The following is a 17964-nucleotide window of genomic DNA, read 5'->3' as shown; positions in this document are numbered from 1 at the left end:
TGTGAAAGGGCCATTTGACCCCCAGGTTGAGAACTGCTGCTCAACTGGATTCTAGAGCGTGTTGCTCACGAAGAGCAGAGTGGGGAGGGCCTAAGTGTGCTGGTTTTTCATTCTCTGCAGGTGGGAACTGAGTCTTTTCCTCATTGGCTGGTGTCTGACCTCATACTCTTTCTCGATTGGCTAGTTTCAAAAGGCCCTGAAGAGCCAGGCATGGTGGTACACACCTTTAATTCTTTTTTTTTATTATTATTATTTTTTCCGAGACAGGGTTTCTCTGTGTAGCTTTGCGCCTTTTCCTGGAACTCACTTGGTAGCCCAGGCTGGCCTCGAACTCACAGAGATCCGCCTGGCTCTGCCTCCCGAGTGCTGGGATTAAACACACCTTTAATTCTAATTGAGGTCAGGTTGGTCAATAGAGCGAGTTCCAGAACAGCCAGGACTAAACAGAGAAATCCTGTCTCAAACAAAACAAAACAAAACAAATTAAAAAAAGGGAATGAAGGAAAACAAAGGAAATAAAGATCTGAATTGAATTTCATGAAGACAAGTTTTACAGTGTGTGATAAAAAGACACTTAAGGTTTCTTACAATTTGATGCTCAGTCTCAATATCACACACACACAGACCACACACATATGCACACACCGCATACATACAGTACACATACACACCACACATACACACACATCACACACACATAGGCACAACACACACATATGCCACACATACACCACACACACACACACACACCCCGAAGGCAGGCTGATGTCCTGCATCTAACATCAGTCGATATCTCTGCAGCTTTGCCAAGATGGTCAGGTCTGTTTGAGGATAAGCTCCTTCCGGCACACACCGTTTCTCTGTGTAGCAACAGAAGAACCCTGCAAGAGGGTGCCTTAGAAAGGCTGATCTGGTGGTGCACAGTGAGCCCTAACAAGCACCACTACCTATCCTCTGCCTAGTGTTGACTACAACTGCTATCGACTGTTGGGAACAAAGGCGATAACCGAGCAGAATTCCAAGTATTCCTGCATACTGTTGTCTTTGTTTCCAAATACCGAGAAAACAATCTGTAAAGTATGGAAAATCACCCTGAAGAGATGCTCCATGGGAAAGCCACCTTTATTTGCATTCAGAAGGGCATATCTCTTGTGCTTGCTGAGAACCTGTCTTTTGGCTCCATCTCACATTTAAAGCCCAACTGAGGAGAGAGAGGGGCCATCGCTAAAATCAAGACGCATCCCATTGGGGTCTTTGTTTGTTTTAAATAGAGGTGGAAGGCTAGAGAGATAGCTCAGCAGCGAAGCACTGTTGCTGCTTTTGAAGAAGACTGGTTCAGATCCCAGCACCACTCGGTGGCTCTCAACTGTCCATAACTCCAGTTCCATGGGTCCAACGCCCTCTTCTGGCCGCCATAGGCACTGCACTCATGTGACGCCCAAATACATTCAGGCAAAACACCCATTTACATCAAATAATAAATCTTTTAACAACGAAGAGTGACCTTTAGTTCTTACCGAGTACAGTCCATGTGGCAGAAACATCACTGAGTCCAGCACAGGATGTGAGCTGCATAGAAAACAACGATGTGATGTTTGTATCGTCTGCTGCTGCTTCTTTGTTTGGTTTTGGTTTTGGTTTAGAGACAGTGACTCACTCTGTAGCCTAGGCTGGCCTAAGTGCTAGGATTACACGCCTATGCCACCATGCCTGGCTTATTTTGGGCTTTTGGGGTCAGTTCTCATGATTGGCCTATGTGGACCACCTGACCTTCAACTCCTGATCCACTGCTCTATCTACCAAGTACTGGGGCTACAGGCCTGAGCTTGACTTTTCTGTTCCCTATTTTAAAAATGAAAAGTTGGGTGGGGCTTCTTAGGTGGCTCAGTGGCTAATGGTACTTGCCACCGTATTAAGATCAATCCACGTGAGTCTATTAAATGGATAACAGAATTTATTAAGATATAAATTGAGGAAATACACTCATGAATACAGAACGGAGTAGACAGTTGAAGTCGTCCTCTGATCTGACCGGGAGCGAGCCCACCTCACAGGCAGGAGCAGGGAGAAGGGGCATGTAACCCTTCTCCCTTCCCTTATAAGAGGTCACTGCAATGTCAGGAAGTACCGCCTCCTTCCGGCCTATAGCCCAAGGTCATGGGCGGAGCAAATACCACTACAGCACTAAGCCTGACAACCAGAGTTTGGTCCCCAGGATTCACATGATTGAAGAATAGAACTCAGTCTTGCAAGATGTCCAGTCAGCTCCACGTGTGCCATAGCATACTCGTTTGCATGTACATAAAGAGTGTCATTAAAAAAATTTGTTTGAGGGCTGGAAAGATGGCTCAGAGGTTAAGAGCATTGGCTGCTCTTCCAGAGGTCCTGAGTTCAATTCCCAGCAACCACGTGGTGGCTCACAACCATCTGTAATGAGATCTGCTGCCCTCTTTTGGCATGCAAGCATACATGCAGGCAGAACACTGTATACATAATAAATAAATAAATCTTAAAAAAACAAAACAAATTTGTTTGAGGGCCAGGCATGGCGCTGCAGGCTTTTTAACTGACACTTGGGAGGCAGAGGCAAGGGAATCTCTGAGTTCCAGGCTAACCTAGTTTACAGAGTGAGTTCCAGGACAGCCAGGGCTACACAGAGAAACCCTGTCTCGAAAAACCAAAAAAAAGAAAAAGAAAAAGAAAAAAGAAAAGTTTTTTAAAGTAAGCTTTTAGCTGCTGCAGATGTAGCTCAGTTGCTTGTCTAGCATCTACTAACCCCTGGGTTTCATTCGCAGTGCTCTATAAAACCAGGTCTGGTGGTGTGCTCCTGGACTTCCAGCAATTGAAAGACAGAGGTAGAGGTATTGCTACGAGTTCAAGCCAGCCTGAGTTACAGACTAAGACCCTGTCACAACCAGCCGACCAAATAAATGGAGTAGCTGAGACTGCAGACATGCACCACCAGGCGTGGTCATTTTTGGGTTTTCTAGTGTTAAAGGGTAAACACAGGATCTCAATGCATGCTAAGCATGTACTCTACTGTTGAGCTGCATACGACCCTCAGGCCCACCCATATTTTTCATGAAACCTTCCCCAACACCATCATTCCCCAATCCTCATTGCCACAGGTGGTGCTTCCTGAGACCAGCCCCCTCCTTAGAAGGCTTCATTCCAGCCCTGTTCTAGTTTCTCCCTCCTCACAGGCCCTCTGTCCACAGGCCAAGTAAGTAGGTTAGCTCAGCCAGAGGGGACCCTTTGCGGTCTTCCTGAAGTGTCATGGGTCTGTGGAGACCACTTGGTCAGCAACTTCTAGGGGGTGTGTGCTAGGAGGAAGAGGGTAATACACATACACACAGATGTAAAGAGGGTCTCTCTCTCTCTCTCTCTCTCTCTCTCTCTCTCTCTCACACACACACACACACACACACACACACACACACAAACACACACACACACACACACACACACACACACACACACACACGTGTGCTAGGAGGAAGAGGATAATACACATACACACAGATGTAAACACACACACACCCCCAGAGCTTTGCAGTATAGATGGAAGGTTGAGGTGGAAACAATGACGGCCATGGGCCAGTCCTCCCACGCTGCCACGTGTTGGTTGGTGTGCAGCTTGGAGGAGCCTGAGAATTCTACCTTTGTTTGGTTTGTTTTTGTTCTTTTTTTTTTTCTTGAGACAGAGTTTGTCTGTGTGGCCCCGGCTGTCCTGGAACTCACTCTGTAGATCAGGATGGCATCAAACTCACAGAGATCTGCCTGCCTCCCAAGTGCTGGGATTAAAGGCATGTGCCACCACTGCCCAGAGAATTCTACCTTTGAAGCTGTTGTTAGAGCTCATTGGTAGAGTATTTGGCTAGCATGCATGAAATCTTGGATTCGATCCCCAGAACAGCATAAAAACCAGTGCAGTGCACCCGTCACAATGCCAGCACTGGGTATGTGGGGGAAGGAGAATCAGAAGTTTAAGGCCATCTGCTGATACATATCAAGTTCGAGGCCAGCCTGGGATAAATGCAATACTCTCTAAAAAAAAAGATTGGAATATAGCTCAGTGACAGAACATCTGTCTTGCCTTTCCTCTGGAGCTCAACCCTTACCATCAAAAGGGTCATCAGTATTACCATCTCCCTTCAACACTCGAGGGCTCATGGAAGAAGGAAGAGCTGGAGAAGGAGAGTGTTGCAAGATGCTGTCTCCTGAGCATGGCCTGGCTGTTGCAGTCTTGAACTCACAGCCGCTGTGCAATAAGCCTGAGGATGACACACTGTGACTGTCAGCCTACCCAAACAACGGACCCCAAGGAGTTAGAGTTCTCCGGGAATCTCACGTTAGGAAAAGAAAACGCCGTTAGCCTGGACCAGCCACAGGGGACCCCACCACACACTTTACAGACTACCTTGTGAGGAAGTGGAGCCGAGACAATGATGGGTCAGGACCGCTATCATGCATATTTCCTGCCTTCTACTTTAATTTTTATTTTATTACTGTGTGGGTGTGTGGAGCACCAAGTGTGGAGACCAGAGGAACCTTTGTGGAGTGGGGTCTCTGTCTCCACCTTGACGTGGACCCTAGGGGTCAGACAGCTCCCCAGGCTTGCAGATCAAACACTTTCACCTAAGCAATCTTCTCTGCCTGGAGCAAGCACCACTATCAACTGGAAACTACAAGTTTGCAACTGCCCCGGCAACAAATTCAAACTAGCCCAACCTATACGGCTTGACAGACTATAAATTATGACATTGGGAGCAGCTTTACTTTTTAAAACTTTATTGATTTTCCACCTGATCAAAGCATGGGGTATTTAACAGTATTATACATAATATTTTTACATAGAAAACTTTACATAGCATTTCATATTATATAATTCTGCTTTATTCTTCCAAAAATGTTTACATCCATTGGACAAGGAATGCTTTTCATTAAATTATCAATATTAAATGCACTTAATCACTGTGTGTAGATGAAATCAAAGTAGCTAGTAACTAACTTTTAGGCATTTTTAAAGAGGAAAAACATACATTTTGCACATAAAGAAATGTTTGATGCAAATATGCAAGATAAAATTTTTTAAAAAATTAGAACACTGAGAAAAACCACACATTTGATGGGTGTCATTTTCTGAGAGCAAGGATTTTCAGATGGATTCATTCTTTACAATGCTCAGCTTTGGTTTTTTTGCTTCCCAAACCACCAAGCTGCTGGCAGTCCAACTCCAGGTGTCACGCGGGCGTTAGCTGTGTCTCCCTTACCACAGTGAGACAGAGTGCAGGAGGATCCACTAGCACTGCAGCAACAAACACCTGAGTGGGGCGGCCACACTTGCCTGTGTCAGCACGTGCTTTAATAACCAGAAAACAACTAAACAGACAGCCATGATCACAAAACAACAACAACAAAAAGATGGTTTGTTTGTTTTTTAGGGTGGTGGTGTCTTTACATTTTTTCTGAATTTTGTACAAAAGTCACCTGCTGGAAGAAAGTATTGTATTTCTAGATATTACTATACAACTTTCCCAATATCTGGTTTCATTGTACACGATGATGGAAGAAGGTGTGTCTGACTCTGGAGGTGCACATCAGACATCACACCCCACTCTCTGTTTGTTGCTCAGATGCCAAAGCTGGTGATTTCCTTAACAGACAACAGAACTGCTCGGAACAGCAGCTTGGGAACAGAAACTTCTTTAGAGAGTCCGGCACATACGACCAACACTTAAAGCATTCTGATAAAGAAATAAAGCCTTGGAAGATGCTCCACCCTCCCTCCTCTGTGCTGCAGCCAGCCAGCATCTGCCTGTGAGGATACAGTGCTCTCACTCTGCACTGGTGCCCAGTGGGCTCAAGCTACATTTACCATGAGAAAGGCTAGACTTGTTCACCACACAGAATTTATACCGAATGGCTTGTTTCTGGAGGTCAGGGATACCACTGACAAGAAAAATTACCCTGAATGGTTTTACACTGTTTTTAAAAGATCTATTGCTGTACAATTCAAATGCATCATTCAGAAAAGTCAATCTTTTTATACAACAAAATTATAAAGAAATTCAAGCCCGAAAACCTCAGCAAGTAAGAAAATGCACGGACACACTCCCTACCCTGTAAAGAGCAAAAATGACAGAGGAGGCAGGGAACACTGGGGGCACATGACTAATGTAGATGGGTGGAATGAAGCCACCAGTCAGGGACACAGTTTAGGCAGGATGCACCCACTGAACATGCATGCATGTTCCCTGATTACATGTGTGATACAAATACTGCAGGGACCACTGATAGCTGAGGTCATGCTGAGTGGCAACACCAGGCAGAACATCTCAGGCGCAGGTTTATAGTGCAGCAAAAGATGTAACAGACTCCAAGACACATCAGTCAAATGTGCTCACACTTCCACTTCCACTAACATTCTCCCACAGTCCTGTCCTTCGAGGTACACAGCCCTCTCAACTGATGTGTGTTGGTAATAATCTCAACCTGCTTTTTTTTCTTTGGTAGAAAAATTATAATACTTTTTTTGGGGGGAAAAAAGCACAAATACAAGTTCTGCTGACCAAACTGAACATGTGGCAAGGCTGTCAAAACAAGAGGGAAAAAACAGCAAAAGCACCAGGACTCCCTCTCTAGAAAGAAAAAAGGGTCCAATTCCACAGACGCACTCCCAAGGGACGACTATTCTAAGGCACCAGAGTTGACATACTACAACCCCAATTTGTAGGACTCGATGCAGGCAGAAGTCTGAAGGTCTCTACTGCATTTCATGACACGGCCTAGCACTCAGTGCTGCTCCAGGTGAGCAGTGGGAGAGGGCAGACAAGGAGTCGTGTGTTCCCTTTCTCATGGGCTCCAAATCGATTAAGCTTCCTCTAGCTTGGCTGCTGTGGGTGTGGGAGCACTCAGAATCCACTCTGCTGCGGTTCTAGGCATGGCACCATTACCAATGTAAGGACCCCAGAATCTAATCTTGCCAAAGACTCCAGCTCCTGGCTCAAGCTAACAGAAGCTCTAAGTGCCACCCCTGGCCGTTGTCACAGTCCAGCTGTGCTGGCCCACAGTAGCTCTAGTTCCACTCAAGACATGGCTGAGGGGGCAGCGGAGTGACCCTTATTACACTAAGTTACTGTCCCCTGCTCTGACAGTCCCTTTCACACTCACTCTGCTGAGGAAAAAACTAAAAAAGCTTACTCAAAGATAAACTCTGGGTCAGCTGTTCCTTTTCATTACTACTTCAGATTAGAGATTTCAGAGAGATGCACAATGCATTCTGGAAATTTAACAGAACACCCACCCACAAATACTTCAAGGAAGGCTAACACCTTCATTAAATTCTTTTTTTCTACAGACTTTGTCTCCCCACGTTACTAAAACAGGGAGCCGTGAGGCACTACATTTTCTTCAAACCTTGCAAGCTCTCTAAGTCTACTACACTCTGCCTTTAATCAAATCTTCAATAATATAACTTTGTAAAATACTTTAGAGATCACTCAGACAATAACAAAGCATAAGAAATAACCCTCTTTTCCTACCTTTCTTAATCTAACTAGGCTGACCCCAAACTGACACAAACATTCAAACTTCTCTAATACATTCAAACAACAAAACACCCAGTGTACTTAGGTGGCAGTTAGCCGTTACAAGGAATTTTATTAACATACTCTCTAATAAACACGAATCTATACAGCGATGTTCATTACTTCCAAGGAGAGTGACTTCCTCTGACAAAACATTTATTGCCAGTTTTGGAGCTCTGCGAGGAAATTATGGTTTTACAACAGATTTGACAGTTCAGTCAGCAAAATGGAATGACAGATGGTGAACTGACCCCACCACTGTGTTACTGGTGTGCAATGGTGTAACGAGACACCAGGAGCCGACGCTGGGGACTGTGATGAGGCCAGTGGACAGGTCACTGCTATCCAGGTCTGAACTCCAACAGGGTGGGTGGCTCCTTGTTTGCCAGTCAGGATGGCATGATGAATACTCTGCAGAACCACAGCAGTGACCGTGGGAGCCAGTGCTACCACATCGATGACAATGTTGCTGGCACTTGTGACGGCTCTTCTGGAACCCATATCTTATACACCAGGCCTATCCGCAGGAAGAACTTCCGAAGAACTGCGCGGAGCTCAGGTATCAGGTCAAACTGCATGATTTCACACAAGTAGGGGTAGTACACTGACGCGTGTGCTTTGAACTTGCAACACGGAAAGCAGAGAGCCAAGTCAGACAGGGATAATTTTTTTGCACCAGTTTTCCAAAGGTATTTATCTCAATCTAAATGACGATGTTCTATAACACTGCTGCTGCTTTTTCTTACAATTAAAATTTGCTGCAGCTAAAACTTATTTTAGCTGGATGATGTGGTATATGACTAAAACAGGAAGACTGCAAGTTCTGGGCCAGTCTGGGCTACATAGCAAGACTCTGTTCTCATGAAAACGAGACCTGGGTGTAACTTAAGTTAGTAGAGTGCTTGCCTAGCATGCATGAAGCCTTGGGTTCAATCCCCAGCACCACACAAAGCAAAGAAGTAAATCCTACAGTTGCAGAAGTAGAGGCAGAAGGACCAGATAATCTTCAGCTCACAGGGAGTCCTAGGCTAGCCTGGGCTGTATGAGGCCCTATCACAAAACATCCACAACGCCCTCCCACCCCCATTTTAATGGTATTGATTTTCTTTTAGTTATAGTAGTCTTGCTGTTCCCAACAGGCTTCTTTCACTCCATAAAGGGGGCTTATAGTCTACATCACCACTCACAATCTCAAGCCTGTCTTCTTGTACTGAGACCATTAGCACTATCCCCAACGGCCGGCCACACACATGGTCCACACTTCATCCCTTCCCAGCTGGGGTTCTTGGGAAAAGCCCTGTTATCTGGAGGCACCCACTTTCCTAATGAACTGTCTTCAACAGTCCTCTCCACTGGAGGAAAAGCACCTAACCCGACTAGAGCCTGCCGGAGACATTAGAGTTCACTGTACCTTTTCGTCATTTATCTTTGAGGGTTTTGGTTAGAAGTAAACAGCAGGAGGTTCGTCCATGCTTCCCGATGGCTTTCCGAGTTCACGGTGGTGAAATAGGCAAGCGCTTCGCTGCAAACCCTAGAATTAAGAGACAGGCATGTCAAGACAGTAGCTGGCACTTCACATCCTTCAATGCCCTACTGAACACCTAACTGGCTGTGCCAGCCCGGACAAACCACCAGGTCCTCATTTCTTCTGTCATATGGCTCTGGCAATGACCAGTGTGAAGCTTGGTCAGTCTGTAGCACACGAAGCACAAGAGTACTTCTTTACTGTTATTAACTGTCTCCCCGTCCTCACCCTGTAACCACGTGAAATTGTTCCAGACTTAAATGTTATGCGGCAACCCTGACAGATGCTGAGGAGCTACGCTTTAGGCTTGATGTAAGAAATCACTTGGGCTGGGGCTGGTGGTGGGCACGCCTTTAATCCCAGCACTCCGGAGGCAGAGGCAGGGTGGATCCCTGTGAGTTCGAGTGAGGCCAGCCTGGGTCTACAGGGTGAGATCCAGGACAGGCACCAAAACTACACAGAGAAACCTTGTCTCGAAAAACCAAAAAAATAAATAAATAAAATAAATAAATAAATGACCTGGGTAAGGAGAGAGTGAGGCAGGAAATTATGAGTTCAAGACCAGCCTTAGGTGGTATATAGGGAGACTCTGTCCCAAGGAAGCGCTCTACCACTGAGCTAAATCCCCAACCCCCCATTGTATCTCCTTTAACTAAGTAAATTCTCCTTTCAGTCAAAATTTATTAGTGCTGGTTGTGGTGGCACACACTTGCAATCCCAACAGGCAGGAGACTAGGAGTTCAAGGTCATCCTTGGTTACATGTCAGTTTGAGGCAGCTTGGGCTACGTGAGATCCTATCTCAAAAGACCAAACAAAAGTCTATTAAAATATTCTCACCGTCCGAACAACTGGAAGGGGCATAAAATTATTACAATGAAAAAGAAGAAAAGAATTCCATCATTTTAAAGGACACATGACAATATTTTATAGCCAATTTCTCCCCCTTCCTCTCGTGTGTGTGTGTGTGTGTGTGTGTGTGTGTGTGTGTGTGTGTGTGTGTGTGTATGTGTGTGTGTGTGTGAATGTGTATGTTCATGCAATGCTAGGAAATGTACCTATGGTGTCATGCATGGTAGGCAAGTACTCTACCACTGCACTATGTACTCATCCCCTCCTCCCCAAATGGCTATCTGGAATACACTAGATCAATATATTGAAAATTGATACACCAACTGGACAGTTAAGATCCACAGAATGATGTTCCTGTGTGCTGCTACTAGCTGTGTTGCAGACTGCCGCCTTACTGCAGGGGGTCAATGCTGTGCTACTACATATTTCCGAAGAGTAAAAGGAGGCTTGGGGGACCTGAGGTGCAGCTCAGTGGTGGAGCGTGTACTTAGCCTGTGCAAGGCCAAATTCACACCCCAGCATCAAAGAGAAATACAAAACATGAGGCTCACCAGCCTTTTGGTGATGCCCAGGAAGTGCGCAGAAACTGGCCTAGTGTCTTCCTGGAAAGAAGGAGTGACAGGATGTGAAAGGATGCTAGGGCTGACAGTAACTCCTTGGACTTCCTCCCAGGAGGGACAGTAACCTACCCACCCTGGATGCCAGCCAGAGCCAGGACTCCCTCAGTCTTAGCACTCAGAAGTCAGAGCACTTTTTACAGCTCCAGGGAGGGTCGGAATGCAAAGGAATGGCCCTGCCTACTTGCTTAGGATTTCAGGACCTGAAACAGACGAGGCAGCAGAAGGAAGCCAGTCATGGAGTGTTGCTGAGTAGGTGTATCTCTAACCCTGGCTGGCCTGCAACTCAAAGAGATCCACTTACTTCTGCCTCCCAAGTCCAGGATAAAAAGTGTGTGCTACCACACCTGGCTCTCCTATTCTTTTCAATTCACAGAATTATGATGAGAAATTAATGGGAAAACAATCTTACGTTAAAAGTCGCTGCTGTATTTCGCCCCAGGAATCCCTGCGGTCCTCATCGACATACATTCTAAACAGGATCCTCAAACAACAGGCCAGGCTGCTGGTTTCTTGTTTGAGAAGATTGGGTTTAGACTTGCCCTTGAAGCCTAGAGATAAGGCAATCAGGTCAATAGTGCACGTTACCAGCCTGGACAGCACTGAGCTGCCACGGGAGACAGTCCTCTAGTCACACCAAGAAAATGTGAGGCGGATGGTGGTGGTCAGGACTCTCCAGGCGACCCATGCAGATGCACTGTTTCCTCCAGTTGGCTTGGGAAATCCGTTGGTCTCATCTCAGATCCAACAGCTCTTCAGAATTCTAGCGCTCAGGCTGGCAGGAGGGCCCAGCGGGTAAAAGCACTACTCTGTAAGCCTGGAGACCTGAGTTGACTCCACAAATTTGTTTCCTGACCCACATAACACACGTGCACCACAACAATTTTTTTTCAAGACCACAATAATTTTTTAAATTTTAAGAAAAAATTCCCACTGGGTGGCGGTGGCGTATGCCTTTAATCCCAGCACTCGGGAGGTAAAGGTAGGCGGAACTCTGGTCTACAGAGCAAGTTCCAGGACAGGCTCCAAAGCTACACAGAGAAACACTGTCTTGAAAAACAAAAAGCAAAAAACAAAACAAAACAAAACAAAACAAAAAAACAAAAAAAAAAGAGAGAGAGAGAGAGAGAGAGAGAGAATTCCCTTTAATCCCAGTACTGAAGGCAGAGGCAAACAGGTCTCTGAGGTTCCACATAGTGTGAGTTCCAGGATACCCAGGATACAGAGAAACCCTGCATCATTAAACCAAAAAGAAACCAAAAACCAAACACCAAAACAAAAAACCCATACGAAACAAACAAACAAAGAACTCGGAGTCAGGCATAGTGGCACACACCCATAATCTCAGTCATTAAGAGGCTGAGAGAGGGGGATTAACGTGTGTTTCAGACTAGCCTGTGCTACCAGCAAGTTCTAGGTTAGCCAGGACTGATAGCAAAACCAATTTTGTTTCAACAAAACAAGGTATCTGAGGAGAGGGTTAAGGGATGTTAACAAAAGTTTATAGTGTGTTTCTGCAAAGTTTTAAATTTTAAGACTCCACCACTCTCTACCCTTGGAGGAAAAAAAAATATATATATATATCACATAAAATATCATAAAAATATAGCACATAGGTTGGAGAGATGGCTCAGTGGTTAAGCGCACTGGCTGCTCTTCCAGAGTACTCAACTTCAGTACCCAGCACCACATAGAGGCTCACAGCTGTCTGTAACTTCATTCCGAGGGGATGCAGTGCCCTCTTCTGACCTTGGACACCAGGCATGTAGTACACCGACATATATGCAGGCAAAACACTCACACAAACAAACAAACAAACAAAAATAAATTAAAAAAATAATAAAGTATCAGAACTCTCCAAAGGCTTGGCCTTTCCGGATGGTGGCTGGTGTAGCCTGTCACAAGCCTGTCTGTGTGCCTTACCTGCTCTCCAGAGGACAGTTCTCTGCTCATAGTTGGAGTTGAAGGCCTTGGAGAACGAATGGGACTCTTGCAGGCAGTCCAACAGCTTGAAGAGGTGCTGGGAAGACATGAACTTGTACATGCCCTGATTCTCCGTCTCGATGTGGATATCTGCATCTAGTGTGTCTTGCTGGAGGGGAGAGACAAGATGGCTGAGTGAAGAGTTTAGCAGGGACTGAGGCAATGTGATGGCAGACAGACAGGGCAGTTCAACTCTCCTAGAACCATCCTTGGAGTGTTTCCACTCTGAGTCTGTCTCTGGGTACATCCTGAGTGGTTGTGTGGCGGTGGGCTGGGGAGCCCAAGTTTCCATGTTGTCAGAACTATCTGCTGCATAAGCAGAGGGTGTGCTTTCAGCACCACACTACAGCACTGTGTTTTTCTCTTTTCAAATGTGATCAATGTGACAGAAGGCCAGAGTCCCAAGTATAACAAAGCCAGGGAGAAAAGCGCTAAACGCACGGTTCTCTGAGCTCAGTCAGATGATCAGATGATCACTCAAGCCCAGCGACAGCCTTCAGTCCCAAAGGAAAGACTGGTTAAACATGTGTAGAGTGCTCCAAACTGTTAGTGCATGTGCAGCCTAAAACCTGACACATGTTTGGAGATTTTATATTTCTGGAAATTTCTAGGAATTGGCCATCCTCCTCATAAGAGGCTGAGGAGGGAAGATCATAAAACTTTCTGAGTTGCTCTAAACGAAACTCTGGAGCAGTCTTTATCAAAATCCCAGCTGACACCAGATGTGCTGGCACACACCTGTTATCCCAGCTGAGACAGGATGATCAGGACTAGCCTGGGCTACACAGTGAGTTCCAGGTCAAGTCTGAGCTGTACAGCAAGGCCCTAATTTAAAAAGCTGATTCTAAACTCCTGATTGGCAGAGAAATCTTGAAAACATACAAGACTGGAGGGCTGACATTCCCAGCTTCCAAAACACACTAAAAAGCTACAGTAATCTGGTTAGCGTGGTGCTGGTACACAGGTAGATGCCGATGAATTAAACAGCATGAAGACACAAGAAATAGCCCTTATATTATTGGTAAAGTGACTTCTGACACAAGGGCCTGGAAAATTCACTGGGGAAAGAAAAGACTGCCATAAAGTAGTGCTGAGGACATGTGACCATCACACACAGAGACAAAAACTGGGTTCCCACCTTAGACAGTAAACAAGAAAGGACTAAAACACGTTTGAAGATCTAAGAGTAAACCTTATGTGAAGCATTCTTTTCTTTTGAGACAGGGTGTCTGGAACTCACTTTGTAGACCAGGCCAGCCTTAAGTTCACACAGACCCACCTGCCTCTGCCTCCAGAGCACTGGGATTAGAGGTGTGCACCACCACACCTGGTCACTTATATAACCCTCTAAAAACCCTGGAAAGAGGGTTCAGCAGGAAAGAGCACTGGCTGATTGCCAGCACTCACATGCCAACTCACAACCGGCTGTAACTCCAGTTCCAGGGGATCTGACGACCTCTTCTAGCCTCCTTGGGCAGCAGGCACTTTGTGCACAGATACACATGCAGGCAAAACACTCATACACATAAAATTAAAAACAAAACAAAACTCACAAAAACTCTTAAAACATAGTTCTATAGCTAAGTATGGTGGCGTGCACCTATAACCCTAGCACTGGGGATGTAAAGGCAGGGGGCTGGGAACACAGGCCAGCCTAGGCTAGGAAGCAAGTTCAATGCTAGTCTTGGGAGACATGAGAGCCTATCTCAAAAAAACAAACAAGCCAGGTGGTGATGGCACACTCCTTTGATCCCAGCACTCAAGAGGCAGAGGCAAGTGGATTTCTGTGACACAGCAAGTTCTAGGACAGCCAAGGCTACACAGAGAAACTCTGTCTTGGGGAAAACAAAACAAAACAAAAAACCAAAACCAAAAACTGAAAACACATGTAGAAAGGGGGAGGAGTTTTTGGTCATATCTGATAGGGAATAAGCATGTGTCATATACATATAACTTATGAGTTTAACAGTAATTTTAAAGTGAAGTGCTCACCAAATTAGATGGTAAGACTCTATTGTTAAAGACACCATGGGGGGCAGGGGGTTGAGACATTTCTCTTTTTTAATGAGTAAGAGTACTGCTATGCAGTGGCCTGCCTGCTTTAGCTTCTGGAGTGTTGGGATTACCGGCAAGCACTTCCACACCCAGTATCAGTCAGAATGGCCAGAGGAGCAGCTGTGCTGGGAAACGGCCACAGCAGGATGTTATTTGGCCATATGTAAAAGAAATACTGCTATGCTGTGTAAGACACATGAACTCAAAACATTCTGCTAAATTAAAGAACCACACCCCAAAGTTCACACTCTCTGTACTCTCTTTATAAGAGATTCTCTGAACAGGCAAATCCAGAGACAGAAAGTCAATGAATAACTTGCAGAGTCAGGAAAGTGGGATGATGGGGATTGCTGATGACCACGGTACTGTTTTCATAGGGCTCAAAACACTCTCAAATGACAGGGTCTGCATGCCTTTGTAAAAACAAAGGACTGACCTGCTTACTTTAAAAAAAAAAAAAAAAGGACAGATTGAACATGCAGATATGTTAAATTCAGCAGTACTTATCCACTTAGATGGTGACAGGGCTGAGGTTCTGCCTGGTTACAGGTTGCTGGCTGACTACAGCCCCTCACTCACAGCATACTAGCCTCGAGCCAGCGAAGTCTCCAATGCAGCATAAGGTTACTGCTGGGATGCTGAACACTCAGTTCTGTTTCTAGAATCCTTTATATGCAGCGAGCCTCACATACAATACAAAGATGCGCTTTCTAAAGGAAAAGCTGGGGATGTTACGTTTATTTTGTGTATATCTATGCATTTGTGTGCATGGGTGCCACAGCATGTGTATGGAGGTCAGAGGGGAGTTGCTTCCCTCCCCCCCCCCCTTTTTTTTTTTTTTTTTCCCCCGAGACAGGGTTTCTCTGTGTAGCTTTGGTACTTTTCCTGGAACTCGCTCTTGTAGCCCAAGTTGGCCTTGAACTCACGGAGATCCGCCTGCCTCTGCCTCCTGAGTGCTGGGATTAAAGGCATGCGCCGCCGCCGCCGCCGCCGCCGCCGCCACCACCACCACCACCGCCCGGCTGCTTCCCTCCTTTTACTGTGTAGGTCCTGGGCTCAAACTCAGGTTGTCAGGCTTGGTGGCAAATGCCTTCACTCACTGAGCTATCTCACTGGCTTCAGGGTTTTTTATATGCATATTGTTCCTTTCCCTTTTTATTGTTGTTTGTTTTTATCCCCTGGCTTGTTTTTCTTTGTGATTTTTGAGACAAGGTCTCATGCAGTTCAGGCTAGCCTCAAACTTACTGTGTAGCCCAGGCAGGCCTTGAACTCATAACAATTCTCTGGCCTTAGCCTATTGAGTGCTGGGATCTCAGGCATATGTCATTACACAGCTTCCTCTCAGTTAATTGATGTCCCTGAGATAACACTTTCCCTAGCACCAAGAGAGGGGTGGCATCTGAGCAGTGCTACGCTGGTAAGCCAGCTCGCAGGATAATAAAGACCTTTGACTTTCAATGTTCTCCTGTCTGTGGTATATGTTGTTTCATGGTGTTCAATTGCCAGTGACCAGCACAATGTTTCTAAATGTGAGGTTGAACAGAGATGCGCATGATGGGCGGAGGACTGCCCATCTGTGCTGACTGCTACTCACAGCCTCCCATGAACAAGAGTGCCCCAGCCCAGGCCCTGGGGTGGTTACCTGGGCAGCAACCATGTGCTCCGCATCCTCCTTTTTGCTGGTCGCAGGGTAGAAGACGATGTTGTCAATGGTCTGTATCAGCTCCAGCTGAACCACACACTTGATGAGGAGGCTGGCCAACAGTTTCTGATCTACATTAGATGATAAAGATTAACCCTGACAATGACTCAGCACTCTTCACTGAGCTCCTCCTGTGTGCCCAGGACACTTCTCGGTGCTGTGGCATGTCAATGAATGAAAACCCTGTCCCCCACTCCCACAGTACTGGAGGTAATAGCTAAGACCTAAGAGTGATTGATATCCGCTGGCATGATAGGGTAGAGAGAGGAACCATCAGGGTTGGGCTGCTAGTTTAAGCAAAATGCCAAGAAATATCTCTTCAAATATGTGGTTATGAAACAATAAGAGAAGAAAAAAAGGAACGAGGTAAAGGAGGGAAACTCAGGAAAATTTGAAAGGAAAGGAAGAAAAGAAATTGAGCAAAGATTTGAAGTTGAGAGAATTGATTGTGCGGATCCTGTGTCCTCCAACAAGTCTCATGGTCAGCCACAGCTCTCCTACATCACGGCTGTGGACTGCGCCCTCGTGGCAGGTGGGCAGGCTGCCGATGCTAGTGAGCCTCTCTGTTCTGTGAGCAGGCACAGCTCAGTTTATGAGCTCGGGGAGCTCTTCTAAGTCCCCACTTTCTGGGCCACTTCTCTTCCATCTTGGAAGTGGTGTGGCTTTCTGCATCTCCTACTTCTCATGTCTTGAGGGCACTTGCACCCACGAGGTTCTAGATGTGATCCCCAGCCCTGGGCTGGGGCGTGAGGAGGTGCTCTTTTACTCTGTGGAGTGGTGAACCTTTGCCTGGTCACAGTTCTTTATTCTGACTCTTCCCTGTTCATATGTACAAGTTCATATCTGCCACTGAGACTGACTCCATCCACCCTGTGTCTCCAGATCTATGGCTCGCATCTCCAAGTGTTGTCCGGTTCATGGTACACTGTGGTAAAATGATTCTCTCTCAGTGCATGAGAGACCAGCGTGCTGGAAAGTTCATATAGCTGTGGTGAGAGAAGGGCGGAAACACCTGTCTTTTCAAACGTGGTGTACAAGTCTGCAACCGTGTACCAATCCTCTATGCGGAATGTTCCAACTTTCGAGGGGCTAAGTTCAGGGGTAAAATGTCTCCCTAGCATGTGAAATCCTGGGTTAAATCTCCAGAAACACCTACAATAGTTTTTTGTCGTTGTTGTTGCTTTTTTGTTTTTTAATGTATATGAATGTTTTGCCCATGTGCATTCCTGGTACCCAAGGAGGCCAGAAGAGGGCATCAGATCCCCTGGAGCTGGAGTTACAGAAGGTTATGAACCTTCATGTAGAACTGGAACCAAATTTGGGTCCTCTATAAGAACAATCAGTGCTCTTAACTGCTGAGCCATCTCTCCAGCCCCCTAATTGAACTTTAATTTTAAGAAATACAAAGTCAGCTAGGTGTGCTGGCATACAACTTTAATTCCAGCACTCAGGAGGCAGAGGCAGGCGGAGCTCTAAAAGCAAGCTTCAGAGAACTTGTCTCAAACAAACAAAAAATATAGTGAAGCTGTAGATGGTGTTAATAAAAAACCAAACTATATAGCCAGGTATGATGGCCATATCCTGGAGGCTGAAGCACGAGTCCCGAGGATTCCAAGTTTTAGACCAGCTAGACTAAAGTTAGA

At 45.9% G+C, this 17964-nt stretch overlaps 1 protein-coding gene across 1 annotated transcript in view; it reads right to left on the bottom strand.

The window, feature by feature from the left end:
* Positions 1-7628: 7628 nt before the first annotated feature.
* Positions 7629-17964, bottom strand: part of Arfgef2 (ADP ribosylation factor guanine nucleotide exchange factor 2) — an 83371-nt gene continuing 73035 nt past the window's right edge. Inside the window, 7 exon segments of the mRNA XM_059261930.1 lie at positions 7629-8212; positions 9001-9018; positions 9020-9040; positions 9042-9120; positions 10994-11132; positions 12505-12673; positions 16262-16392. Of these exon segments, the coding sequence (XP_059117913.1) occupies positions 8036-8212; positions 9001-9018; positions 9020-9040; positions 9042-9120; positions 10994-11132; positions 12505-12673; positions 16262-16392 (734 nt within the window). The 3' untranslated portion in view covers positions 7629-8035.

Source organism: Peromyscus eremicus, chromosome 4 (genome assembly GCF_949786415.1).
Source record: "Peromyscus eremicus chromosome 4, PerEre_H2_v1, whole genome shotgun sequence".
Lineage (NCBI taxonomy): Eukaryota > Metazoa > Chordata > Mammalia > Rodentia > Cricetidae > Peromyscus > Peromyscus eremicus.
This window is presented reverse-complemented; position numbering and strand designations above follow the sequence as displayed.